This window comes from Delphinus delphis, chromosome 21, assembly GCF_949987515.2.
Source record: "Delphinus delphis chromosome 21, mDelDel1.2, whole genome shotgun sequence".
Lineage (NCBI taxonomy): Eukaryota > Metazoa > Chordata > Mammalia > Artiodactyla > Delphinidae > Delphinus > Delphinus delphis.
Window position 1 is genome coordinate 2,493,071 of NC_082703.1, and position 27,989 is coordinate 2,521,059.

Sequence of the window (27,989 nt, forward strand, 5' to 3'; positions counted from 1 at the left end):
TGCCAGCGTTCAGTAGGTGTTCTGTAGGGGTTGTTCCACGTGTAGATGTATTTCTGGTGTATCTGTGTGGAGGAAGGTAATCTCCGCGTCTTGCTCTTCCGCCATCTTCCCCTAGATCCCAACTTTTCCATGATTTAATAAAAGTCTCAAGAGAGTGTCTGAATTAAATGATAAAATTCAGGGTTTAAGGTGGCCACTCTAAGACAGAAAAAAGGTGGAGCCGGATCAAGGATACACCATGGTGGTTAATTAATTTCACTGTGTGTGTGTGTGTGTGTGTGTGTGTGTGTGTGTGTGTGTTTACTTGTAGCTTTTCTGTGTAGCTGGGTTTTACCAGCTGATAGAATATGTGCTCTCGTGATTTTTGGAACATGCTTGGATGGCTTCCTCTCTTGGATCACCCTGCTCGGCCGGGGTGGGGGCCTTGGGAATACTTATGCGCAACTGTAATACACTCTTCATATTGCTCACTTGGTTTGTTTACATTTAGGAAGGTCTAATTCTAAACGTGACATATGGCAGCTCTCTTGCACGACTAACTCACATAACTAATTCTTTGTGCATCTCCAGTATCATTCCCTCTCCAGGTAAAGTTTAGAGAAGGGGAGTGGAATTTATGTAATAATGCTCTGATACCTTCTTTTTTTTTTTTTTTTTTTTTTCCAGTAGTTGTGGCTCGCGGGCTCTAGAGCACAGGCTCAGTAGTTGTAGCACACAGGCTCAACTGCCCCGCAGCACGTGGGATCTTCCTGGACCAGGGCTCGAACCCATGTCCCCTGCATTGGCAGGCAGACCTCCCAACCACTGCACCACCAGGGAAGCCCCCTTGTTATATTTTTTAAATGACAACACTAGCGCATTAGGCTACCACCGTGTATCTGCTCTTGTCACTGTATTGAGTACAGCTGAGAGAGCTGGATAAGGCCTTGCATCCATCCAGTCGCGTCACCCCATCTTAAGGAAGAAATGGCAGCCTGGACAGGTAAGGTGACTCCATTAGGGTCTCCCTGTGAAGGGGGCCGGTGGTGGTGTCAGTAGATCTCTCGACCCCGCCATGGTGGCCTCCAGCACGCTGCCTTGACGTCTCCTTTTAGGCCAGAGTCCACTTCCTTTCCCACAGGTTTGATCTCCTCTGTGAGTTAATCTATGAGCTGGCATCTCTGCGTCTGGACATGGGGCTTCCCAGGCAGCATCTCTTTTCGATTCAAGGAAGAGGGAGGTGCTCTGACGTGAGAGCTCCAGGAAAGAGCGTGCTGGGGTTTGCAGATGGAGGCTGTGCCTGGCCGGTGGCACGGCTGACACCCTTGTTGGAAGGTTTATGAAAGTCTGGGTGAGGCCTCGGGCACGAGCAGCCGTGCTCTATCACGTTGCTGGGGTCATTGGTGGAGGGGGGGTTCTTTCCGGCGCCCCCTGCCCGGACTCCTTCTGGCCCCATCCCTCATCCCCCTCCCCCGACCTCAGACCCATGACGGCCCTGGCTTTGGGAAGACAGCCGTGCTCAGCAAAGAATCGAGAAGGCCTGGGGTGGCCAAGCTCCCCCTGGGGCCCCTGACAGCAGCCTGACAGGCTTGCGGAGTGCAGCTCTCTGCACGGCTGGTGCAGATAAGGACCTGAGATTAACAGGATCTCAGTTATGCTCCAGCTGGTGAAACCCGAGCCCTAAGAGTTCTGTTCATTATTAGCTTTACCTCCTCCCAACCCTAAAAAAGAAAAGGTGGAGATAACATTTAAGACCTGCAAAAAAAGGGAAGTTGGGGGAATTCTCTTGGAATTGATGTTCTATTTTGTGTTTTTATGGACGGAGAATCTTCTGTACGGTATATATTCTTTGATACTTGTTGAGACTTTGTTGGTTCCTAAGAAGAGTTTAGCTTTTGTAAATGTGCCGTTGAGTACTTGAAAAAAATGTGTATTTTCTACAAGTATATTTCGGTATCTATCACGGTGCCCAGAACATAGCAGGACTTAGCCAATACCCAGGTTGAATTAGCCTTTTTTACACACAACACGGTGCCCGTATGGCAGCTTCAGACTATCTCTAACATTTTTATCTTGTGACATGAAAATTTGCTGGGACGCGTGTGACCCAGAAACGTCTGACCCTGTAACATCAGAACTGCGCGGGTGGGCTGTGGGGGATCTGCCGGCAGCCCTCCAGAGGACAGGCTGCCTTGGGATCAGCTGGGGGGTTTTTTAAAGATGCGGCTTCTGGGTCCCACCCCAGGCCTGTGAATCGGAATTTCTGAGGACGGCACCGGAATCCGACCTTTTAAGGATGCCTCCTACTCTCGATTCTGCTGCACACTGACAGTTGAGAGCTGCTCACCAGAAAACGTCATCTAAGTGACTTTTCAGGTTTTCTTCTTTGAAAGAACAAGATCTGTATCATTTTAGGTAAAAGCAGTCTGACTTTCTGGGCCTCCCCACTGGTCCCCAAGGTTTGCTATACACGTGGAAATGTTGCTCTCTGGAAGAAGAAAATCAGTGTGCGTTGTCCCTATGGTACATCAGTAGCTGCTATTATCTACCTTTTCCGATTAGATCCTCACCACAATCCTGTGGGATGCTGTAGTGGGGTGAATGGTGGCCCCCAAAAAGATATGTCTGTCTCCTAACCCCTGGTACATGTCAATGCGACCATCTTTGAAAAAGAGTCTTTGCAAGATGTGATCAAGTTACAGCTCTCGGGATGAGTTTACCCTGGATTACCCAGTAGGATCTAAATTGAATGAACGGCTTCCTTACAAGAGGCAAAGAGGAGAAGGCACAGGCAGAGAGCAGAAGGCCGCGTGAAGACAGAGGCAGAGGCTGGAGTGATGTTGCCACAAGCCAAGGAACACCTGGAGCCCCCAGAAGCTGGAAGAGGCAAGGGAGGATCCTCCCCTAAAGCCTTCAGAGGGAGCATGGCCCTGCCCACACCTTGATTGTGGACTGCTGGCCTCTGGAACTATGAGGTTGTATTAAGCCACCAAGTTTGGGGTAATTTCTTAGAGCAGTCATAGGAAACTAATAGCGATTGGTACTGTTGTTCCCATTTACAGTTATAGAGCTGGGTCTACTCTAGTGGAGTACATTTTATAACTGCTGGGTCCTGGGACAACGGTAACCTTGAATTGACTCTTCCTTTGAGGAGATTTATGATTTAAACACATTTCTTTCTGCCTTGTTGGGCCCAGAGATAATTGCTGCTCATTTACTGCAGTGAAAAGGCTGGGGAAGTTACAAAATCCCCAAAGTCCTGTGTAGGAATCACCCTGGCTGGGAAAGTGTGGTACTTAGTGATGTGCACGGCACAGCTGGCAACAGCACCCCCAGACATGGATGTGGCTGTGATCCCATTCTCCCAGAGCAGGGAGCTTGCCTGATGTCAGCCTGAGCCCTAAGCAGGGCAATCTCCTGGGCTTTCACTTGTCTCTGGTACTGTGTCCATCATTTCAACTCCCTGTACAAATTAGCCATGGCCCCCTCAGCTCACGTGAGAGATGCACCGTGAATGATAATGAAGTTAGTGCTAACTGTGGCCCTTTTCAGTAACAACCTTCTAAAAATATATTGAACTTATAAAGTATTCATGGATCTAAAAAGCACTTGAGTATAGCTTTAAGGTGAAAGCATTGCCTTTAGAATCAGACAGACCTAGATTGGAATCCTAACTCAGCCATGCAGCCGCTCTGATGGGCCTGTAAGCAAGTTACTTAACCAGCCTGAGGGCCAATGTCCTCACTTCCAAAACTGGGTCTCACCTCTTAGGGATGCTGCGAGGATTAAAAGAGAGATGGTACAGGGCTTAGCCTGGTGATTGGCCGAGAAGTGCTGAGTGAGCACTGTCACTCTTATTCAACGTCTGAACGTTTCAGTGAGCTTGACCCCAGCCCAGGTCCTAAGGCTTTCTCTTTTTCTTAAAATGTACGTGGACAAAAGGTTGTACAGTTCATTTGAGCCTCTCTTATGAGCTATTTATTAAATGTTTCTTTGGGGATGTAAGGTGGCTTTTTATCCATAATGATAAATTGTTGTCCTGACGCCTTCTCTCTTTGTGGTCTAAAATGATCATTGAATTTGAATACTCCCCTTCTGCTATTTTATTTTTCTAGGGTGGGAAATGTCAATTGGGGTGGATTTGAAATACTACTGACTAGGGATATTAAACATGTGAGTGTTTAATGACAGTGGGTTTTTTAAATATAAAAAGACAAAGTCAAGAAGATGGGATCATTAAATTATTGATAATGTTTTGCTGCAGTGATTTATAAATAATACATGTTTAAAGGGTTGTTTCCTTTACATTTCTTTAGGGACAACTAAAGAGTCTTCTTGTTTGGAGTTTAAAGAGAACAGACAGGTGGAAAAAGGTCAGTGAAATGTTCATTCGTGCAGTTTCTATGCCCCAAACCCCTGAAACTTCCAATAAAAACATAACAAATTTTATGCAACCATATCAAATAGTCTCCTTTATTTTTAGAGTAGAATGAAGCAATGGCTTTAATTTAGTATCTAGGGAGGAAAAGCTTAAAATATATTAATACAAAGTTTCATATTAAACAGTATCACTTTTTTTTCCTCAGAAAACCTCCAAATTGAAGTTCGCTTCTATGAATAAAAACCAAAAAGGAGCCCAACAATTAGTCTCTGAAGGCTATCAATTTCCAGACACATTAGCTCTTTAGAATATGTTATTTTAAAAAGGGAAAATGTGGAGTGACTAGGGACAGATCCTGGGAAACGATGAAGCCAGCTACGGCTACTGTCTGCCCAGCTGCCCTCCACGGGTCTGGGGCCCGCGGGTATCATATGGCGCATGGTGTTTGATGCACACAGGTGGGCAGGGGGGAGCAGAGGATCCATAGTTTTTATCAGATGTTTATGGTCTTGAAGAAAGTTAAGATCCATGGCTTCTTCCTTTTTCCTTTTGGAACTGGCTGAGAGGAATAAGGGGGTGAGAGGGTGCAGGTTATGTGAGGAAGGAAGAACGCCCGGCCAGCTCGTCCCGTGTCAATTAACCTCTCATCTCCCGGCAGCCTTTCCACCTCCATAAACCGTGATCAGCACTCAAAACTGGTTCAACAAGGCTAAACAAGACAGGAATAAAGACACAGACCTACTAGAGAACGGACTTGAGGATATGGGGAGGGGGAAGGGTAAGCTGTGACAAAGTGAGAGAGAGGCATGGACATATATATACACTACCAAACGTAAGGTAGATAGCTAGTGGGAAGCAGCCGCATAGCACAGGGATATTGGCTCGGTGCTTTGTGACCGCCTGGAGGGGTGGGATAGGGAGGGTGGGAGGGAGCGAGACGCAAGAGGGAAGAGATATGGGAACATATGTATGTGTATAACTGATTCACTTTGTTATAAAGCAAAAACTAACACACCATTGTAAAGAAATTATACTCCAATAAAGATGTAAAAAACAAAACTGCTTATAGAACGTGAATGTGAAATGGTATCCAGCAACCGCAGGGAGAGAAAAATTGTCTTTAAATCTTTTGTTACTTGAATTAAAAAAAATTCTTTTCTTTGGAAGTGTGCTTATTTTTTTTTTCCTGTATATTTGGTTTTAACCTCTTTCTCTGCAATTTTCAAAAGCGGTTTGAAGCAGGCTATAAACCCATAATTCAGTGACAAAACTCAAGCATTTTTCTGATGATGAGGGGATAGTTTAAATGTTTTCTTTGAATGGGAGAATGTATTTTCTTTATAAGCTGTTAAAATATATTCTTTCTGAATATATTTTTTTAAATATTTTAAGATATATATTTAAAGTATATTCAGGCCTGAAAGTGACTTAGTTGTATTACCTATTTGTACTGGTAAGAGAGGGAGTGAAAATTCCATGAAAAATTGGGTAGGGAGAGATTAAACGATTTATGTTACCAAATTTAATCACATTTCTCTGATGAGGACAGGGCTGAGGGAGCTTCAGTAACTTGCTCAGCATCCGCCAAGTGAGCATCAGGGCCAGGGTCCAAATCCGGGTCTGACTCCAAAGTCCACATTCTTTCCTCTGCCTCCTTCCCCTCTGGTGAGGTTCCTCTGTGACACTCCTCCCCTCTGGTGAGGTTCCTCTGTGACACCCCTTGTTGTCCTTGGCAACAAGGACAGATGCCTGCAGGTTCCTGGAGGAAAGGGGGACCATCCCAGAGAATCCTTCCTCTACAGGGGTTCTTTATGCTGACAGGTGATGGCCACAGAGAAGGATGGTTGGATAAAACAAAAGACCTGAGACCACAGTTTTCCTGAAAGACTGTATCCATTAGAAAGTGTGAAGAACAAACCAATCAAAGTCTGGGCAATAGAAAGTGTTGGAGCTTTGAAAACAGCCAGCCTGATTTGGGTTTTACCCTAAAAACTAGGGAGGCACTGCCCCATTTGGGGATGTAAGGTGGCTTTTTATCCATAATGATAAAGTGTTGTCCTGATGCCTTCTCTCTGCAAACTCCACAGGACACTTCAGCAAAGGACAAAAAGCCCATCTGCTAAGAGGAGAATTTGAGTAACATCTTAAAGTGACATATCTGAGGCACCCAGCCCAATGCCCGGTCTAAGTTTGGTGCTAAATAAATGATCGTTCCTTTTTCGTTCCCACAAGAGATAGGAGGCCAATAGAATTTTGAGGGAAACCGTTAGTCTGAAGTCTGCACAATTGCCAAGTGTACAGTTTCTGTGATGATGTCATGGAATGTTTTGATAGGAGGTCCCTGAGAGACCATCTTAGGCTCTGACTCCTTTCCCCCAGCTTTATTGAAGTATAGTTGATGAATAAAAAGTGTGTATGTTTAAGGCGTACAATGTGATGATTTAACATATGTTACATTGCGAAATGCTCACCACAATCAGCCCAACACATCGTCACTCAGTTACCGCGTGTGTGTGTGTGTGATGGAGAGGTGGTAAGAACACTTGAGGTCTATTTTCGTAGCAAATGTCAAGAATACGATAACTGTAGTCACCGCCGTACTGTACATTAGATCACCAGAACTTGTTCATCTGGTGACTGTAAGTTTGTACCCTTCAACCGACATCTTCCCGTTACCCGCACCCCAGCTCCTAGCAACTACTGTCCTGCGCTCTGCTTCTATGAGTTTGACCTTTTTAGATTCCACACAAAAGTGAGATCATACAGTATTTGTCTTTCTCTGGCTTATTTCACTCAGCATAATGTCTTCCAGGTTCATCCATGTTGTCGCAGATGGCAGGATTTCCTTCTTTCTCACGGCTGAATAATATTCCATCACATATATGTATATGTATATTACAACTTCTTTATTCATTCATCCATCGATGGGTACCAGGTTGTTTCCATATCGTGTGAATAATGCTGCAATGAACGTAGGAATTCAGATATCTCTCTGAGAAATTGATTTCATTTCCTTTGGATATATTCCCAGAAGTGAGATTGTTAGATCATATGGTCGTTCTATTTTTGAATTTTTTGAGGAACCTTTAAACTGTTCTCCATAGTGGCTGCAGCAATTTACATTCCAAACAATGCACAAGGGTTCCCTTTTTTCCACGTCCTCACCAACACTTCTTACCTCTTTTCTTCTTATAATACCACCTTAATAGGTGTGAGGTGATAGCTCATTGTGGTCCGATCTGCATTTCCCTGATGATTAGTGGTGCTGAGCCCCTTTGCATATACCCATTGGCCGTCTGTGTCTTTGGAAAAATGTCTGTGCAGGTCCTATTTTTCAACTGGGATGTATTTATTTGCTATTGAGTTTTATGAGTTTCTTACATATTTTGGATATAAAGCCCTTTCCAGATACATGGTTTGCAAATATTTCCCCCCATTCTGTAGGTTGCCTTTTCATTTTGTTGCTAACTCCCCTTTAACCAACACCAAAATCTGACCAGAAGGCCTAACTCATCAGAATGTTACTGACACTAAACTTATAGAGGAAAGAAGCAAATGATAAGAAAACCAGTTTGTGACAAGGATGTATAAATAAACATAGAACCGTCTAGACAGCATCCTGTGTTCAGTATTTGTTCTTCTCATTCTCAGACAGCTAATCTCTAGTCCTGGAGGGTGATTCCTAAACTCAGAAGGACGAGGCATTAGAAGTCAGACAGAACCAAATTAATCCTGTTCTCTGTGAGGCGCACTTTACCAGGACTCCTATTCTACAATGTTTTCTGGTAACAAGGTTAAGCCCTGATGAGCTAGAGATCTCAGTGAATCAGAATACACTGGTCGGGACCTGGCAGGTGCTTTACCTACAGCTGGAGCTCAGGAGACGTGTGTTTGTTCCCCTCAGGACCGGGGCTGGGAAAAGATGCACTACAAAGATACACTAAGCACATCACAGTTTTCTGTCCCCTCCCGGTGCTGTCTGCCCAACACCCCCATCCTGCTTCTCTCGTTCCTGCACGAGAAGAGATGTAGGGTGTCAGGAAATGGGCTGACTCATCTGACATCAGATTGAGTCCTTTTTATCTGCCCTTTTGGTTGACCTTAGTCTCTGATATTGGGAACGACCATGTTATGTTTATGAAGGTTTTCATTTCACAGAAGACACTTGGACTGCAGGGGACTCTGGTGATTTAAAGGTCCGGTGTGAGTGGCTGCCTGATAGCTCTTTGTTTTCCACAATCCTTTGACTAGAAAAAGAAATCAGAGTGTGTTTTAAACATGCTGCCCCGCGAGGGACAGGGATTCCTTCACTTTGGGCTGTGTCTCTGGTGGTATGTATTCACACTTTGCTTCAGAGGTAGGTTTTATTTCTGCTTGTTCTCATATTCCCTTTTTAGCTACATGTATTTCCTGGTTTTATTTTCCTCCTTTTCTAGTTGTGCTTGACTGAGCAGAGATGAGATATGCTATGGATCAATATGTAGAGTGTCTGCACAGGAATTGCTCCTCTTATAACTGCTAATTAATCTATTCATTTTTAGTTGGCTGGCTTAACATGTAAAATGAGATTTCGGGGGGATGGGATGGGGAGGACAAGGAAACATTGTAAACCATGTTTTGTTTTATTTTCCCAAAGAAAAATAGGCAAAAATAACAATGGTACAGTTTTCTCTCCATCTCCACTATGGATGTATTCAACTTCTTTACCTGTATTTAATATTTTTTCAAAACTGTGGTTTATTAGCTGATACTATTCCTCAGTCTGTGAACCCTTCCATTTTGTAGGTAATCATCTTCATTTTGGGAAATGTGTCCTAAGAGTAAGATCATTCATTTTCAAAGTTAAGGCTTAGAAACGGACAGCTGCTGCTCTGTCCATGTCCACAAAGCCACATTTCCACGTGCTGTCGGCTTTGCAGGGACTTGCTTGTCAAGACTCAAGGAGGGTTTATCTGAAATGTCTCAAAGGAAAAGAAAAACCTCAAAGGAGGAAAATGGGTAACAGGAGGATTTTTTTAATTATCTGTTTTATGTAGCAATATTTCTATCTTTATTAATTAGGATGGCAGACAATGATGTTTTACGTCTAAAATTGCCCTTTCCTGCTGAAATCTCAGTGTTTCCAAATGCATCCGTCAAACAACACTTTTTATTTAGTAATATAACAGCTGTCTTTTCCTTTGTTTTTGCCTAATGAGTTGTTCAGCCCCTTAAATTCTTTTTCTTTCAGGGTATAAATCCCTTTGGGAAATTTATAGAATAGTATTTCAGGTATCAAATTTGAATTCTATAAGGAAAAATATAGAGGGGGCCTTAATGAGATGAATTATGTCAAATGAAAGCAAGTAACCTACATTTAGTGCATTCTTGGGAAAATACAAAGAGACATGCGTTACATTATTGTCTAAATTTAATGACTGAAAGTGCTATTGTTTAAGAACTTTGGGGATTCTATAAAAAATATTTTAAGTAAATTTTCCTTAAAAACTTTGCACTCTCACACATCTCCAAGAACTGAAATTCAAAGTTGATTTTAAAAAGGAGGAGGGCTTAAGACCTTAATGAAATTACTAGTTATTTAAGTTTGATTGAAGAAGGTTGCCCAGCTACACACCCTGCTGGTTGTAGAAACAGAGACCAGTCAGATCGGTATTTTGACAAGAAAGGGCAGGACTTCTCTTTAATTACCGGATCAGTAAGACGGAGAGTTCTGTTCAGTGACACAACTGAACAGCTCAAGCCTGTGTCTACCTATCCCTTTACACTGTGCTGCCATAGACTTTCGAAGTGCTCTTACCAACATCGTTTTGTTTGCTAGCGCACTAGTCCTGAGATGCCGGTATTACTCTTTTCATCTCGGTGGTGAAGGGGAGTAGCATGGCCAGGAGGGGCAGGTGCAGTGGTGCTGGGGGAAGCTGGTGTCCTGCACCCGCCTTCCCGGATGGAAGCCCCTGGAACCTCCCCACCAGCCAGCATCCTTTCTGCTTCTCTAACCCCTCTCTCTGTATGGTGCCGCAGGATGAGCAGGCTGTGCAGGCTGTGCGTCCGAGGAGAGGCTCTTTCACAAACTGTTTGCTCATTATAACCAGTTCATCAGGCCCGTGGAAAACGTTTCTGACCCAGTCACTGTGCATTTTGAAGTGGCCATCACACAGCTGGCCGACGTGGTAAGTGCAGGGTGGGCACCACGAGGCCTCAGAGGCCCCAACTCTGAAGGATCCAAGCAATTCCCACTCACTGCACTGGGTAAATAAAGGGATTTTTGAACACAAACAGGCAAAAATCTACAGAGTGCTGCCCTTCAAAGCCAGCCCGTTGGGAGGGATCCACTCTTCCCAGGGTTGCTGTCATTATTCTCCTTAAGGCGATGTTTTTCTGGAAATGCTCTCAGAACCAGTTTATGAAACAAAGAAGCGCAGGGGCATTTGAAGGGGGAATACAAAGGGAGCTAACTTCATTGTGCACCTATTACGCACCAGAGTCCACACTTAGTGGCTGTCATCTGCATTTTACAGCTGGGGAGAGGAAATCTCAGATAAGAAACTTTCCCAACGTCATACAGTTACAGATGGTGGCACTGCGGTTCAATCAGCACTGTTCAACCCCAAAGCTCATGCTCTTTTGACTCCGTATAAGAAGAATTGCTTTAAGTCTCCTTTGTTATAGAAGAAAGAGAAAATTCACCTTGTTTCACATAGGGTTCCATCCAGCCCTGAAAATCTGATGGGAATTTGGAGATCTTAGTTTAATTTATTGCTACCCTGTTTAAGGGGCAAAGAGGACTAGAGTTCTTTCTTTTGAATAATCTTCACACCCTAGTTGCTGAGAGAGGAGGTGTGGGACCCGATACCCTAACAGAGGACAGGGTTCTGGGCTTCAAGGCATGGCAGGGCGCAGGCTGGTCTGAGGCACTGGACTTGGACCAAGTTCCAGGAATAGGCAGGCTCAGGACGTAAGGGGTAAGGGACGTCCCGAGCATCTCTGAGACAATGGTGCACAGACCGAGGGAGCAGCCCAGACCCTGGACGGAGGCAGGGGGTGCCTCCTTCCTCTCAGCTTTGCCTGGAGAAACAGTGGTGGCTCCAGGTGCACCTGGGGGAAGACCTCAGTTATGGATATGAAGTCCGGGCTCACCATGTTTCTCCGGTCCGTGTTTCCCAGTGGACTGGGCTGACCCTGACCTGATCCTCTAGCTTCTGGCCCAAGCTGGAAGTGTGTATATGCTGATAAATACTGGTTTAAAAAAAAGTAAGCCAGACATTTTATCTCACTTAAATGGGCCCACTAATTCCTTTAATAAACATTTATTTAGTACCTATTCTGATCCCGCCTCCCCTCTCCCCTCAAATAGCTTAGCACTGGTTACTGGTCTCCTACCAGGCTGGAAGCCACACTTGGTATGAATCGGGCTGTTATGAATGGAGAACTGGACTGAGTGACCCCTAAAGTTTGTGATACATCATCACTTCAAATCCATGATCTATACACCCTTTCAGGACATTGTTCTGAAGATGGTGGGTGGAGGATTGCTAAATACAGATTTTGGTATTTGCATTTGGCCGCTATCAGAGATTGAAAAACACACACATGCTCTCTCAGCTTATATAAAACAAGTTTATTTCTTTCTTATGTAATAGAAATCTAAAGATTAACAGCCCAGGTTAATACCAGGTGGCTTCGTGGTAGTGGTTGCATCACGGTGTTTGGTTGCCCAGGTTGTGCACTGCACAACTCCTGAGGATGTTAATCACATGAGCTATGATGCTAAAAGCATAAACTGTGACAGGGACCAAGGTTCCTTCTATCTTTCTATGTCACCATCCTTAGCATGTGATTTCTTCCCTCAGTGTTGCCTTGTGGTCCAGGATAACTGCTGATTTTCACTCATCATATTCACATTCTTGGCAAGAAGCAGGAGCAAGAGAGAAAGGGGCACATACCAGACATCTGTGACTTCCTTAAGGAGTTTTATTAGAAGTCCTACTGACAGCTTCTGCTTCCTAGCTCATTGACCACCACTAGCTGCAAGAGAGTCTTGAGAAATGTAGTTTTTTAACTGAAATTTTATTTATTGAAATAATCATAGATTCACTTGCAGTAAGAAATAATAGAGCCCTTGTATACTTTCTTTGACCAATGGCAACAACTACTGTATCTTTCATTGCTAAAATTTTGTCATTTCAGGAAAGCTATACATAAATGGAATCACACAGTATGTAACCTTGTGGACTGGCTTTTCCACTCAGCATAATTCTTTAGAGATTCATCCAAGTTGTTGCTTGTATCAATAGTTCATTTCTTCATTTTTTTCTTCCAGTTTTATTGAGATATATTTGACATACAACACTGTATAAGTAAGGTGTGCAGAATAGTGGTTTGACTTCATGCATACATCACGCAGTGGTTGCCACAATAAGTTTGGTGAGTCATTTCTTCTTACTGTGAGTAGTATTCCATGGTATTGATGGAGCACACTTTGATTGACCTTTCATTGGTTGAAGAACATTTGGGCTGGTTCCAGTTTTGGTCTTTTACAAATAAAGCTGCTATGAACATTTGTGTACAGGTTTTTGGGTGAACATTAATCGTTATTTCTCTGGGATAAATGCCCAGGGGTGCAATTCCTGGGTCATGTGGTAGTTGTGTGTTAGTTTTAAAAGAAACTGCCAAAATGCTTTCCAGAATGGCTGTACCCTTTTACATTCCCACCAGCAATATGTGAGGGACCAGTTTACCTACAGCTTTGCCAGTATTTGGTATTGTCACTGTTTTTTATTTGAGTTATATTAGGTATGAAACGATATCTCATTGTGGTTTTAATTTGCATTTCCCTAATGATTAATGATATAAAACCTCTTTTCATGTGCTTATCTGCAATCTGCATATCCTCTAAGGTGAAATGTTTGCTCACGTCCTTAAGCCCATTTTCCAGTTGGATTGTTTGTTTTTACTATTTAGTGTTGAGAGTTCTGGCTATATTCTAGATGCAAGTGCTTTGCCAGTTTTGTGGTTTGCAAATATTTTAGCCCAGTTTGTAGCTTATCTTTTCTTCCTCTTCACATGGGCTTTCACATGAGGTTTTTAATTTTGATGCGGTCCAATTTATCAATTTTTCCTTTTATATGTCATGCTTTTGGCATCAAGCCTAGTAATTCTTTGCCTTATCCCAGATCCTATAGGTTTTCTCCTATGTTTTTCTAAAAGTTTTATTTATGTCTTATGTTTAAGACTGTGATCCATTTTGAGGTAATTTTTATATAAGATATGAGACCTAGATTTTTTTTTTTAGACCTGTGGGTGTCCAATTGCTCCAGCACTATTTGTTGAAAAGGCAATCCTTTCCCCACTGAATTGGTTTTGCACCTTTGTGAAAAATCAGTTGAACATATTTGTGTGGGTCTATTTCTAGGTCCTCTATTCTGTTTCATTGATCAGTGTGACTATCCCTCCACCAACACTGCACTCTCTTGATGACTGTAGCTGTAGAGTAAGACTTAATATTGGCTAGAGTGATTCCTGCCACTTTGTTCTTCTTTGTCAAGATTGTCCTAGCTATTCTGTGGCCTATGCCTAGAATAAGCTGCCTATGTCCACAAAAAGCATTGCCCTGATTTTGATAGGAACTGCATTAAACCTGCAGATAAGTTTGGGGAGAAGTGACATCTTTACTCTGTTGAGTCTTCCAGTCCATGAATGCGGGATGTTTCTCCATTTATTTAGCTCTTCTTCCTTCAGGATTTTGCAATTTTCAGTACACAGATCCCATACATGTATTGTTACATGTATACGTAAGTATTTTGTTTTATCTGGGAGTGACTGAAAATAGTATTATGCTTTTTTTTTTTTAAACCCCACATTTGTTTATTTATTTATTTTTGGCTGTGTTGGGTCTTCGTTTCTGTGCGAGGGCTTTCTCTAGTTGTGGCAAGCGGGCGCCACTCTTCATCGTGGTGCACGGACCTCTCACTATCGCGGCCTCTCTTGTTGTGGAGCACAGGCTCCAGACGCGCAGGCTCAGTAGTTGTGGCTCACGGGCCTAGTTGCTCCGCGGCATGTGGGATCTTCTCAGACCAGGGCTCGAACCCGTGTCCCCTGCATTAGCAGGCAGATTCTCAACCACTGCGCCACCAGGGAAGCCCTATTATGCTTTTAATTTTGGTTTCTCCATGCTCATTGTTAGTATATAGAATTTTAAGACTTTTGTATATTGATCTTGTATCCTAAGATCTTGCTGAACTCACTTAGTTTCAGCATTTTTATAGATTCCATGGGATTTTCTTTGTAGGCAACCTTATAATCTGCAAATAGAGATAGTTTTATTTCTTCCTTTCCAGTCTATGCCTTTTCCCCCTTTTTCTTGCTTCATTTCAGTGGCTAGAACTTCCAGTACTATGCTGAGTAAGAGTGGCGACAACAGACATCCTTGTCCTTTTCCCAGTCTTAAGGAAAAAGCATTCAGTCTTTCACCATTTGGTATAAAGTTAGGTGTAAGCTGTTTTGTAGATGCTCTTATCAAGTTGAGGAAATTTCCCTTTATTCCTAGTTTCACAGAGTTTTTAATCATGAATTGATGTTGAGTTTTGTCAAAAACTTTTTCTTGGGCTTCCCTGGTGGCGCAGTGGTTGAGAGTCCGCCTGCCGATGCAGGGGACACGGGTTCGTGCCCTGGTCCGGGAAGATCCCACATGCCGTGGAGCGGCTGGGCCCGTGAGCCATGGCCGCTGGGCCTGCGCGTCCGGAGCCTGTGCTCCACAACGGGAGAGGCCACAAGAGTGAGAGGCCCGCGTACCGCCAAAACAAAAACAAACAAACAAAAAAAACAAAAAACTTTTTCTCCATCAATTGATATGATCACATGGTTTTTCTTCTTTAGTTTGTTGATATGGTAAATTACATTGATTAAGTTTTGAATGTTGAACCAGTCTTGTATCCCACTTAGTCATGGTGTATAACTTTTTATACATTGTTGGATTCAGTTTGCTAATATTTTGTTAATGATTTTTGCATCTAAGTTCATGAAAGATATTGATCTGTCATTTTCTTTTTTCATAATGTCTTTGGGTTTGTGTCAGGATAATATTAGCTTCACATAAAGGATTTGGAGTTGTTTCCTCCTCTTCTATTTTCTGGAAGAAATTGTGGAAAGTTGGTATTGATTTTTCTTTACATATTTGGTAGAATTCTTCAGGGAAACCTACTGGGCCTGGAGATTTCTTTTCCAGCAGCTTTTTAATTATAAACTCAATTCTTAAATGGCTATAGGGTATTCAGACTGTCTATTTATATCACTTTTCAGATTCTTTTCCCTTATTGTTTATTACAAAATATTAAGTATATTTCCCTGTGCTATACAGTAGGTCCTTGTTAGTTAGTTTGTGTTTGTGGTTTTTGAGGAATGGGCCTATTTCTTTTAAATTGACAAATTTATGATAAAATTAAAGTTGCTCATGGTATTATCTAACTTTTTAATGGCTATAGGATCTGTAATGATAGCTCCTGTTTCATTCCTGATATTGGTGGTTTGTGTCTTCTCTCTTTTTATTTTTGTCAGTCTGGCTAAAGGTTTATCAATTTTGTTATTTTTCCCCCAAAGAATCAGCCTTTTGTTTCATTGATATTCTTTATTGTTTTCCTTTTCAACTTTATTGATTTCTGTTTTATCTTTATTTTTCCTTCCTTGTACTTGCTTTGGGTTTATTTTGTGCTTGTTTTCCTAATTTCTTGAGGTAGAAACTTGTGTTATTGACTTGAGAGTTTTTCTCATTTCTAACGTAAGCATTTAGCTATAAATTTTCTTCTCAGCACTTTTATTAGCTATGTCCCTCATATTTTGATATATTGTATTTTTGTTCCCATTCAGCTCCATGCGTTTTAAAGAATTTCCTTTGAGACATTCTCTTTGACCCATGGATTATTTAGCAGTTCAGTTTCCATGGGTTTAGAGATTTTCCTGTTGTCTTTTGGTTATTGATTTCTAGTTTGATTCCATTATGGTCAGAAACACACTATGATTCCAATTCTTTTAAATTTGTTGAGGTTTGTTTCATAGCCTATGATAAGGATATGCTCTGCATTGGTTAATATTATATGCATGCTTGAAAAAATGTGTATTCTGGTGTGTTTGAGTGGAGTATCTCTATGTGTCAATTAAATTCTGCTGGTTGATTATGTTGCTCAGATTTTCCCTATTTTTGCTGATTCTGTTGAGTTTACTGAGTTCTGTTGGTCGCTGAGAGAGGGATATTGAAGTCTCTAACTGTAATTGGGGATTTGTCTGTTTTTTCTTTCAGCTCTATCAGTTTTTGTTCCATATAATTTGAGACTCTGCTGTTTGGTGCATATATGGTCAGGATCATTGTGTCTTCCTGGTGGATTGATCCTTCTTTCATTATGTAATGTCCCTCTTTGTCTTTAGTAATTTTTTTCCTCTGCATCTGCTTTGTCCAGTATTAATATAGCAATTCTTATTGGTGTATTAGAGTCTACTTGTCCTCATGTGGGGCACCAGAAGTCCCTATGGGCCATATTCATTGTTGTCACTGAGCCATGGTGAGGTCTGGGAGTGACTGTGATGCAGTACAGCCCAGATGCACAATTACCAACTCCCTTCTAGAAGACTGTAGGCCGTCTGCTGCTGTTTGGGCCTCAGGCTTGGCCTTAGAGCACCAGAGAGCTCTACATGGAAGGGTGTTTGCTGCTGCATAGAATGAACTTGGCCACAAAGTCTAATGAGAGGATGATCTTCAGAGTAAGTGTAGTTCCACTGTCCCCCTCATGGGGCCAGGACAAAGGCCCTGCCCAGTGTTTTCGATGGCCTGGCATATCTGACATGACAAACATGAAGGCTTTGAAAATGTAGCCCACCTGGCCTTTCTGATCTCAGTCTCTGAGTCTGTTGCTGCTCTCCAGAATCTAGGCCATTTGAGATTGTAACTCCAATCCTTTAATTGAACCAGGTGTCAACTACTTTATTTTCCCAAGAAGGGGACGCAGGGTGATGGTCCCAGGAACGTGGGGTTGTACTGTGGGTCTCTGGTCTCCTTCAGCTGGGCTGTCTGATAGCAGTTCCCATGACCATAGGTGCAATCTGGCATTGGATGGAGAATGCGACTTTCCAGACCCGGTCCTGACCCATAAACTTGGCTGACACCTCTGAGGGTGTCCATCCACCATGAAGCAGGTCCACACCACATGGAGGTTCACCAGGCTGTGGAAGTATAGATGGGGAGGCAGGAATACTGTTGGGATGATATTGCCAAATGATTTTAATTCTCAGAATACAACGTTCTAGTTCATAGTGTGCACTAGTTCTTTAAACAGTGTATTAGTGGACAGAGAGGAAGCAGTTGTTGGAAGATGCTTATGACTGTTACCTCCAAGACATTTCTGGACTGCTAGAGCTAGTCCATTCCTGACTGACAGCCAATGGATTTATTGACATGGCCCCTGCTTGAATCTGCTGGTCACAAGGTATGAGCAGAAGACACTGTCCTTAGACTTGGGTAATTGTAAAGTCATGGATAAGTAATAGTCCATTTCTTTGCTTGCCCTGACCAATAGAAAACCATGAATGTAACTCCTTTTGTTGACCTTTTAAAACCCTGGGGCTTATCATGACTTGACACAAATCCCTTTGAAGGAGGAAGCTGGTGAGGTCTCCAGGTAGCGTTTTCTGGGGGGCATGGAGAACTGCAGAGCAGCAAACCAGAGTGGGCTGGTGTCCAGCCCTGGCCACAGCTTCCTCAGCCAGTGTGAGGTGTTTACTCTCGAAGGTGCTCATGTGTCTGGGGAAACAAGGTTGGTAAGTTTTGGGAACCCACTGCCGGCCACTGTGTGACCATCAATAGCCTCCAAGTGTTGCGCTCTGAGACTGCTGAAGGTTCTGGACGTGTCTTCAGTAGCTGCTCCACTGAGAGGTGGTAGCTGATTAGGAACATATTATATTTGGCATGTCATCCTGGAATGCTTTTATTCAAGAGACCCAGGACTCTTTGCAGGTCATTTAGGTACCTGCTTAAACCACCTCCTAAGACAAACCTTTCTGGATCATCCTGTCTAAAAGAGACGTGTGTGCGTGTGTGTGCAGACACACACACCACTCAATCCCTCTTTATTTTTTTGCATGGGACTTATCACTATCTTACATTATACCATGTATGTATTATTGATTTTCTGTCTCCCCAGCTAATAGCTTAGGCACATGTAGGTAGGGATATTTTCCATCCTGATTACTTCTGTAGCCCCAGCATTTATAGAGCGCACAGTAGGCACTCAATAAATACTTGTTAATGAATGATTGAAGCAATCGGCAGTGGTGTGTGTGGGAGCAGTGCTCTGGGGAGTGGCAGGTTCCAGCTGGAGAACTCCATGGTGAGCTGAGGCTGACACCTTGAGGGGCAGTGGGGCTCAGGACTCAGGACCTAGAGGGTGCTGGGGCACAGCTGAGGAAGAAGATAGCAAAAGCAATGATACCCATCGCCATCTGCAGGACTTCCCCTCCCTCCCTCCCACTCTCTCTTCTCTCCCTTCTTTCCTTTTATGGGATCAGAAATGTTTATGGGCTGCAGTGGTCAGAAAGGCTTCACAGAAGTGGGACTTCAATCAGATTTGAAAGACAGTCATAAAGCCACATTTCAAAGTCAACAGGGTTGGGACCAGTGTGGAAATATTGTATTTTGGGCCTTTTATAAATTGCCTTTTCAGTCTGCTTTTTTTCCCTCCGTTAGCATGAATAACTCAGATTGGCTATTTTTAGTTGTAATTTTTGCTCTAAGATTCACTTCTATTAGCAAGTACATTTGAGGCTAAAAAATATTGTTTCTTCTTCCCAGGATGAAGTAAACCAGATCATGGAAACCAATCTGTGGCTACGTCACGTACGTGTCTATGTCACACGTTCTTCTCTTGGAATTGTGTCACACTTGTGTGTCAGTTTAACAACGTCAAATGGATAAAATCCACTAGCACTTCCTCTTTGCATCTCCAGCTTATGATAGAGCATAAAATATTAACTAGCTCCAAAGCCCAAAGTTCAATCTGGTAACGGCTGGCTGGGTGGAGGCTTCATGCTGCAGAACTTAGTGACAGAGTTCTCTCTGACTCTGCTTCGGTGGTTTCTGCTCTCAAGTCTCCTATTTTTGTCTGAATCTCGAGCTCCAGAGCCAGATTCTTGACCACTCTTTGATCCTGCTCTGGGTTAGATTCCCACCGTCTGGTTTTATCAGTCATACCATCTTGTTCTTCCTTCCTGTCTCAATCTTTTATGCAGATTTTGTAACAAACCCATCATCATACACTTGAATTATCTTTTTAATACTAGAAATGGATTGCTACTAGAGATGGAACATAGTCCATGGAATATGGAAGCTGAGCCTGTAAACTTGGCTAGCTAATTAATAATCAATAGATACTTATCTAATATCTATATTTACCCCAAATCAGCTCAGCTACCTTGTTCCCCATGGATTTAATCTTCCAACTTTTGGTAGGAAACCAACTCTTTAAATAAGAAAATTTTCAAAAAGTTGTTGAACCAACATAGAATTAACATTGGAAGAAAGTCGAGAATTTTTAAAAACTGACTTCTATTCCCTTTAGATGTGGAATGATTATAAATTGCGCTGGGACCCAGTGGAATACGATGGCATTGAGACTCTTCGCGTTCCTGCGGAGAAGATCTGGAAGCCTGACATTGTTCTCTACAACAAGTATGGGCATCTGACAGCCAGTGTCTTTCCAAAGTTGCCTTTGGTACAGGCTGACCCAAAGCACAGAGGGTGTTACTAATGGTGTCTGGTTTACTTTGCAGTGCTGTCGGCAACTTCCAAGTCAAAGGCAAGACAAAAGCTCTTCTTAAATATGATGGCATGATAACCTGGACTCCACCAGCTATTTTTAAGAGCTCCTGTCCTATGGATATCACTTTTTCCCCTTTCGATCATCAAAACTGTTCCCTGAAATTTGGTTCCTGGACCTATGACAAAGCTGAAATTGATCTTCTAATCATTGGCTCTAAAGTGGACATGGATGAATTTTGGGAAAACAGTGAATGGGAAATTGTCGATGCTTCTGGCTACAAGCATGACATAAAATACAACTGTTGTGAAGAGATATACACAGACATAACCTATTCTTTTTACATTAGAAGATTGCCGATGTTTTACACCATTAATCTGATCATCCCCTGTCTCTTTGTTTCATTTCTAACTGTGTTGGTTTTCTACCTTCCTTCTGACTGTGGTGAAAAAGTGACGCTTTGCATTTCAGTTCTGCTTTCCCTGACAGTGTTTTTGCTGGTGATCACAGAAACCATCCCATCTACGTCTCTCGTGATCCCCTTGGTGGGCAAGTACCTGCTGTTCACCATGATCTTCATCACCTTGTCCATCGTGGTGACGGTGTTTGTGTTGAACACCCACTACCGCACCCCGACCACACATACCATGCCCACGTGGGTGAAGGCAGTCTTCCTCCGGCTCTTACCCCAGATCCTGATGATGAGGAGGCCTCTGGACAAGAGGAAGGGGACAAGATATGACAAAAACCCCGAAGGCTTCTCTGGCAGGCCAGCCAAAGTCAAGTTCGATCGTCGCAGAGAGCCCAAACTTCTTAAAGAATGCTGCCACTGTCGTAAGTCCAGGGAGATCGCCACCAGCAAGAGACGGTTAAGTCATCAGCCTTTACAACGGACGACTGAAAATTTGGAGCCCTCACCTGAAGTCGAAGATGTAATTGATAGTGTTCAATTCATAGCAGAAAACATGAAGAACCAAAATGAAATAAAGGAGGTAAATGTATGGGTCTTCTAGCCTGTTCACCCGCAGCAGACCTGGGGGCCCTGCATAGACATGTCAGATCTTCAATGTGAGTTCTGTTTGCAAGACGGTCAGGGAGTGGTGCCCTAAAAGCCAGTCCTGTGATGATGCAGTTATGGGTGAACCGCCCTGCGGAGGGGGTGGGGTAAGGTGTAGCCTCAGAGCAAATCTCTGCCTCCAGAAATGTCAACTCAAGTAAAATCTGGTTAAAATAAACACTCAGGGCAACCTTGGTTTATTAAACTGAGAGCCCCTGCGTAAGGAAGGGTGGGAGAGGGAAAAGCCGGCTGAGGGGCAGGAGGAAAGCCTGCAGGGCTGGTCACAGTCTGGGAGCCTGGGAGGAAGGTGGTGTGAGCCTCCGGCAGCTCCAATCCCACTTACTCCACTTGACGGGGATCCAGGTGCTGATTGAATGAACCTCAGGGTTATTTTTAGCATCAACACAGTCCGCTTCTGTGGCCCAGAGTCTAACTATAGCAGCTCGGACCTCCTCATCCTCCAGAGAGAGAGAGCTCAAGAACTTTATGCCAATTTTCCATACCATCAGGATGACTAGCTGGGGGGCCTCTGAAAACTCCTGCCGCCAGGGGTCTGGGTCTGACCTGATGGCAGTAGCCATCATCCTTATCTCCTAATGCAAGGACATTGCAGGCCTGAAGTCCACCCATTGGTGCTGAGGCGGACATGGGCTGCATGTCACACAGGTCGGGGAGGGGGTACATCGGGGCCAGGTGAGCCTAGGACTCCCCTCTGTTGTGACACCTTCGTCAAACTAGGGGACAGTTGCTGCTGAATTGATCACCACCAGGTAGGGCTCTTGGAGGTCGGGAACAGGAAGGACATGAGAGATGTAACGAGCTCTCCCTGACCAGCGTGATCCCGAGTTCTAGAGGGTCACCTATTCCTGATGGGGGGGGGCCCATCACATCGCACATCCTACACCCCCTGCCTCAAACCCATTTCCCAGACTTGCCAAGGAGTCAGACTGTCCCGTGGTGTCCATGACAAGAGTGGATGAGAAATGTCACCTGTCCTATTAATAAACGAAGGACGTTGCACCCGTCAAGCCATCAACCACTGCAGTCACCCCCAGCTGTGCACCCTGAGGGGATTCAGGGTGGAGGAAAGAAGGATGCTGGCCCTAGAGAGCTAAGTTGCATATCAAAGGAATGATTTCCGTGAACCCAGACTCTTGCCTCTTCCCATACATAGAAAAGCACTAAATTCCTTAACTTGAGATGTCTGGTTTTCTTTAATTAACAGTAATCTTTTTTTAAACGTTTTTAAAATTGAAGTATAGTTGATTTACAATGTTGTACTAATTTCTGCTGCCTAGCAAAGTGACTCAGTTATACACATATATACATTTTTGGGGTATTCTTTTCCATTATGGTTTACCTCAGGAGATTGGATAGGGGGGAACCAGGATATATAGGAGGTTTTGCCACAAAATCCAGGTGGTCAGAACATCAAAGGATTACTGTTGCAGTCAAATGCAACAAAATGCTCTACAACTAATCTTTTGATGTTCCGGCTACCTGGTCTTTGTTGCAAAACTTCCTCTATGCCCTGACTTTTTTTCCCCTTACCTCTTCAGGGCAGTCCCTCAGAGCGATCTGAGAGGCTGCCTCCCGGGCTTGAATTCCTCAGAAAATCCACTGAATAAAACATAATTCTCAACTGTTAGGTTATGCATTTTTTTTTCCAGTCAACGCAGAAGTGGAGCTCTCCGAGCAGCTCTTTCTGGGGTGCTGCCTGCAGTCAGGAGAGGTCCTGTGTGCCCACATAAGCCTGCTCACTCTGCAGCCCGCTGTCCCAGGACTGATGGAGCGCACGCACCCACCCTCTGCAGACAAACGGAAGTTCCCTATGTGCTACAGAGGAGACACGGGTTAACCAGGATCACGGGGATATTTGCTTTAAAATTGCCAGGAAATCTTCTGTGAAAAGGAAGCAGCTTATTTATGAGACAAAGCTTATCTCCCATGGTTTTGATTTTTTTTTACAGCTGCTTGACTTTTGTCTTTCAGGTAGAGGACGACTGGAAATACGTGGCCATGGTAGTGGACAGGGTGTTCCTGTGGGTGTTTATAATCATCTGCGTGTTTGGAACTGCAGGGCTGTTTCTCCAGCCACTCCTGGGGAACACAGGACATTCGTAAGATGGATTTTCCCTTTATCTTCAGAAACTTACAAGACACTGTGTTTGTTCCATGTTTCCCCCACCACAAGGAAAGGGATAGAAAGCTTCGCACCAAGTCCCCATCTAGATGGAAAAAGAGGACTTTATTGCCAACCAGGAGCCTGGATGCCCTCCCTTGGGGCACAGAGGAGTACTTTATGATCCCAGTGTCTGGGATCTGACACTGGAGCCCAGAGCTGGCAGCACCTGCAGGCTTCTCTTGTCTGTACACGTTTGGCTTCCGGGGACGTGACTGACCCACAGAACAGCAAACCGTGGAATCAAAGTCAAGCCATGCTAAGAGCTTCTTTTGCTTCTCCAGTTTATGGGCTTCTCAGTATAATGACACCTGCCAGACGTGAAACTCTGGAGCTTGGACATGCTGACCTCTGCAGCACCTGTGAACTCGTGTATGCTTGCTTTCTCCTGCACATCTCTGTGATGTAGAGCACACACTGCAGCATTATTTGATACATTATTTAGTAAAAAAGTAACAGCAGGTAGTCAGTCTAACCAACAGGCTGTATTTACTCCCCTTCTAAAAAATCTTATTGAAGTAGAGTTGATTTACAATGTTGTGTTAATTTCTGCTGTACAGACAAGTGACTCAGTTATGCATATATATGCATTCTTCTTCATATTCTTTCCATTTTGGTTTATCACAGGATACTGAATATAGTTCCCTGTGCCACACAGTAGGACCTTGTTGTTTATCCATCCTATATTTACTAGTTTGCATCTGCTAACCCCAAACTCCCAGTCTTTCCCTCCCCCACCCCCCATATTTAATTATCATTCATCTGGCAAGAGACTTGAGTGGTGACATTGCCACAGTCACAGAAATAGGTTCTGTCCATGCACTTGGAGCTTTGTAGGAAGAGTCATAAACACAGAGATCTCCAGGACCAGGTATCATGTGGGAAATGTAACCAGAGCAACGAAAATAAAGCATGACGTGGTCTGGCCGGACAGACCTGAAGCAACCTTTGCCGTGGGTCCAAAAGGTGTCTCTTCTCATCAGCAGTTTCCATTTGCTCTTTGTAACTGAGATTGAAAATAAAAGTGTTTCTTCTGTAGGAAATGGTGATCTTGTACCTTTTAGAGCAATTCCTTTTCTGAGAGGGAGAACCTTGGGTATTCTGTTTTATTCAACCCTCGTTTATTATCTTCTTATTTTTTGTATACACTTATAGTAACAGTTTTAAAGATGCATTTTAAAGTAGAAAAAAAATCTACGCTAACACAGGAACTAATTTCACTTTGCCTTTTCCATTCTAGTCCTTGTCTAAATGCACACATAATTTGACACCTCAGTTTTACCTTTCGGTTCTGTATTTTGCTCTTTTCTCAATATCATGTCAGCAGCATTTCTCCGAGATGTTACGCAGTCTTGAAGTATAATTTTTGTGGTTGCATAACCTCCATTGTGTTGATACCCTACAACTTCTATTACTGATACTAACCAGGGTTCTTGGCCTTCCCTTAATCAATAGAAATTGATAAGAGGCCAGACAAGAAACTCAGGCAAGGCTTTATTGGGGCTCCCGAGGCGGCAGGAGCAAAAGGAACGAAAACAAGTAACAACTTCCCTTGCTTACTCACCGAGGGGGGCAAGCTAGTTCCTTATATGGGGCGAGGGTAGGGGTGTGTCCAGGGGTTGGACAGGAAGGGGGGTGTAGGTGGTCTGCCCACCCCTTAGGTGGTGTTGAGAGCAGGGGGCATGCACAGTACCCTGCTTTTGCTCCCGACACCCTGCTTTTGCTCCCAACTCATCGGAAGTGGCAGTTGGGTTTTTTTTGGGTCTTTTTGTATCTTGTTGTCCATAATTTGCCCAACTGCACATATACGCAGTTATTTTTACTCCCTTATAGTTTCTTTGTATTTTTTTGCTCAAGGAGACGTTTGTCCAGGTGAAAGCCCTGCAACAAAGGGTCCCAGGCCCCAGATCCCAACCTGTCTCATTACCATGTGCTAATTCTTCCTATCTACCTCATCCTGGAGCTTAAGGCCGACTGTAGTACCCCAGGCACAAGTTACTCTGTTTTAAAGTATTTTTACTCTCTTCATGTCATGTGATTGTAGCACCTCTATTTTATCTGTCTTTACAGAGGGTTGCTTGTTTCTTGATACTTTTTTTTCTATTAAGCCAGATCACTATTTCCAGTCATTGTTTAAAAGTGTTCATGGTGGTAAATACGCATAACAAAATGTACCATCGTAACCCTTTTTAAGTGTACGGTTCGGTGGTATTAAGTATATTCGCATTGTTCACAGTCATCAGCACCATCCAGCCCCGGAACTCTTTGCATCTTGCAAAACTGAAACTCTGAACTCATTAAGTAATAACTTTTTACTTTTTTTGAGAACCTGTCACACTGTTTCCCACCGCAGCTGCACCATTTTACTTCTCGCTAACAGTGAGCAGGGGCTTCATCTTCTCCACACCCTCATCAACACGTGTTAGTTTTTTGATGGTAGCCATCCTAATGGGTGTAAGATAATATCTTGTGGTTTTGATTTGCTTTTCCCTAACGATGAGTGACGGTGAGCATCTTTTCATGTACTTATTGGCCACTTGTATATCTTCTTTGGAGAAATGTGTATTCAAGTCCTTTGCCCTTTTTAAGATTGGGTTATTTGTTTTCTTGTTATTGAATTGTAGGTGTTCTATATATACTGGATATTAACCCCTTATCAGATATAAAAATAAGACTTTAAGAACTGCAGAACAGGAAGATGAGAGGAAAGTGCTCCCAGCCAGGGGCAGGAAGCCAGGATCCTGACTTCTTAGCATATTCTTTTGTGCATGAACGGACATCAGCCTTCCCAGCCCAGCTTTCCAGAAGTTGCTTGGTGATCCTCAGGGGCAGTGACAAACTAACAACATATATTTTAAAGAAATAAGCATTTGAATAAAAGAGGCATCACAGCATGGAGATGTCTTTGTGTATCAGGTCTGTAGAATCAATGACTCTGAGAGATGGAACGGAACTCATAGATTATGTGGCGCAACTCTTTTTTTAATCTCAAGAGGTAGCGTGGCTTGCCCATGATCACGTAGCTAACAAATTCAACTCTGAAACCCACGTCTCCTGACTCTTAAACCATTTCTCTGCCCCTGGATGATTTAGTCTCTCTCATGAGATGGGAATCAAAAACGACAGAAAATCAACTGATTTGGCCCATCTCCTCCCTTCCCATCCGCATGTCCTCCCAAAGGCCAGGGAAAGCACCTTTCACTGTCAGTAATCAGAAGCAAAAAAGTTTCTAAATGTAAACAGGTTAGAGAGATGAAGCAGCAAATGCTCTCTCAGTTTAGGAAGGTCAGGACTCTTAGTGCCAAAGTTTATTTGAGCCGGTGTAGGGGATACAAATAACTTTTGTGGGCTATATGTGAGTCTTCAGAACGAGATCAGTCATTGCTGAGTTGAACTGCAGACATTCTTGGGAATGTAAGTCCCAGGTCAGGTGGAAGCATTTTTCTCCCTCACTGCCCCATCTGTTCCTGCTTCCCTTGGCTGAGGTAGCAGAGAGGGGGCAGAGGAGAAAAGCCGGACGTTAGCAGCTGCTGAAGCATAAAAAGACTGACCAAAGAGGGGCCCATCATGCAGGGTCTGCTCGCTGCAGAGGCTGATTTGCCCCCCACTGGGCCCCGGGCCCTTGCCATCATGCCAAATGTGGACTTGGGTGCTTGATCTTCTGATTTTTCAAGATACACTGAAAATCCAGCTTTTTATGTAGAATCTCCAAGTTTTAAAACGTGGCAACTAAATTAAGAAGCGAAAATAAAGTCTTGGTGTCAGCTAAACAAAAACTCCTGCCTGCAGGGCCGTGAGGTGGCAGCCTTTGGCTAAACAAACCAGGGCTTGATCCCTTCCGGCCGGCAAGGTCAGGCAGGAGGGGTAGAGTCAGGGGCAGGGAAGTGCTGGGGTCGGGGGGGAGGAGGTGGACCCCGGGACCACGGAGCTCCATCTGAGGGCCTAGAGAGGTCTACACGGGCTGTCCCACTGGCCCCAACCTGCCCCGAGGCCTAGGGGTGCCTCTTGGGTGTAGTGAGGGCACAGCGAGATAAGAACAGGAGCATCTCCCCTCGCCCATCCCCACTTTTGACTTGGGAGCTCTCATCTGAACTCTTCAGCAGCAGCATCAGTTTTCAGCCAGAGCTGCTATTGTACCCCTTACACACGCACACACACACACGCGTGCGCGCACACACACACACACACACACACACACACACACACAATTTCCAGCTGGTGTTTGGAAACGTCTAAAAGGGTATTTTGGGTTGTCACAATGACTGGGGCGCTACTGTCACTTAGGGTCTGGGGCTAGGGATGTAAGCCTCCTGCAGTGTGAGGGGCAGGTCAGTGTAGAATTGTCCCAAACAAGAGACCCATAACTCCCAAAGGAAAGTCTGACCCTCTCAGGGGTGGTCAGTTTGGGGCACAGGCCTGTGAAGACCCACACTCTGTGGGCCTGTTGAGGGCAGCCACACACCACACCCAGCACACACCACACCCAGCACACACCACACCCAGCACACACCACACTCACCACGCACTCCACACCCTCTACACACACCATACACCACACACATTACACACACACCAAGCCCACCACCCCCCTCACAC

General features: G+C 43.9%; 1 protein-coding gene across 2 annotated transcripts; it reads left to right on the forward strand.

The window, feature by feature from the left end:
• The first annotated feature begins 8,638 nt into the window (after window positions 1-8,638).
• Window positions 8,639-23,335, forward strand: CHRNA6 (cholinergic receptor nicotinic alpha 6 subunit). 2 transcript variants are annotated; one of them, XM_060001094.1, is made up of 6 exons: window positions 8,639-8,717; window positions 10,388-10,527; window positions 19,191-19,235; window positions 19,957-20,066; window positions 20,168-21,146; window positions 23,204-23,335. In XM_060001094.1, exons 1-6 carry the CDS (start codon window positions 8,639-8,641, stop codon window positions 23,333-23,335), a joined length of 1,485 nt encoding a protein of 494 aa, XP_059857077.1. The 2 variants fall into 2 exon arrangements, with proteins under 2 accessions (XP_059857077.1, XP_059857078.1); XM_060001095.1 differs by lacking the exon at window positions 19,191-19,235.
• The last annotated feature ends 4,654 nt before the right edge of the window (window positions 23,336-27,989 follow it).

Excerpts from the sequence above, each read along its gene's own strand:
- CHRNA6 (XM_060001094.1), top strand. The coding sequence starts at position 8,639 with ATGCTGCCCCGCGAGGGACAGGGATTCCTTCACTTTGGGCTGTGTCTC. Across the intron at positions 8,718-10,387 it reads ATTCACACTTTGCTTCAGAG|GCTGTGCAGGCTGTGCGTCC; the intron begins GTAGGTTTTATT and ends CAGGATGAGCAG. Across the intron at positions 19,236-19,956 it reads CCAATCTGTGGCTACGTCAC|ATGTGGAATGATTATAAATT; the intron begins GTACGTGTCTAT and ends TATTCCCTTTAG.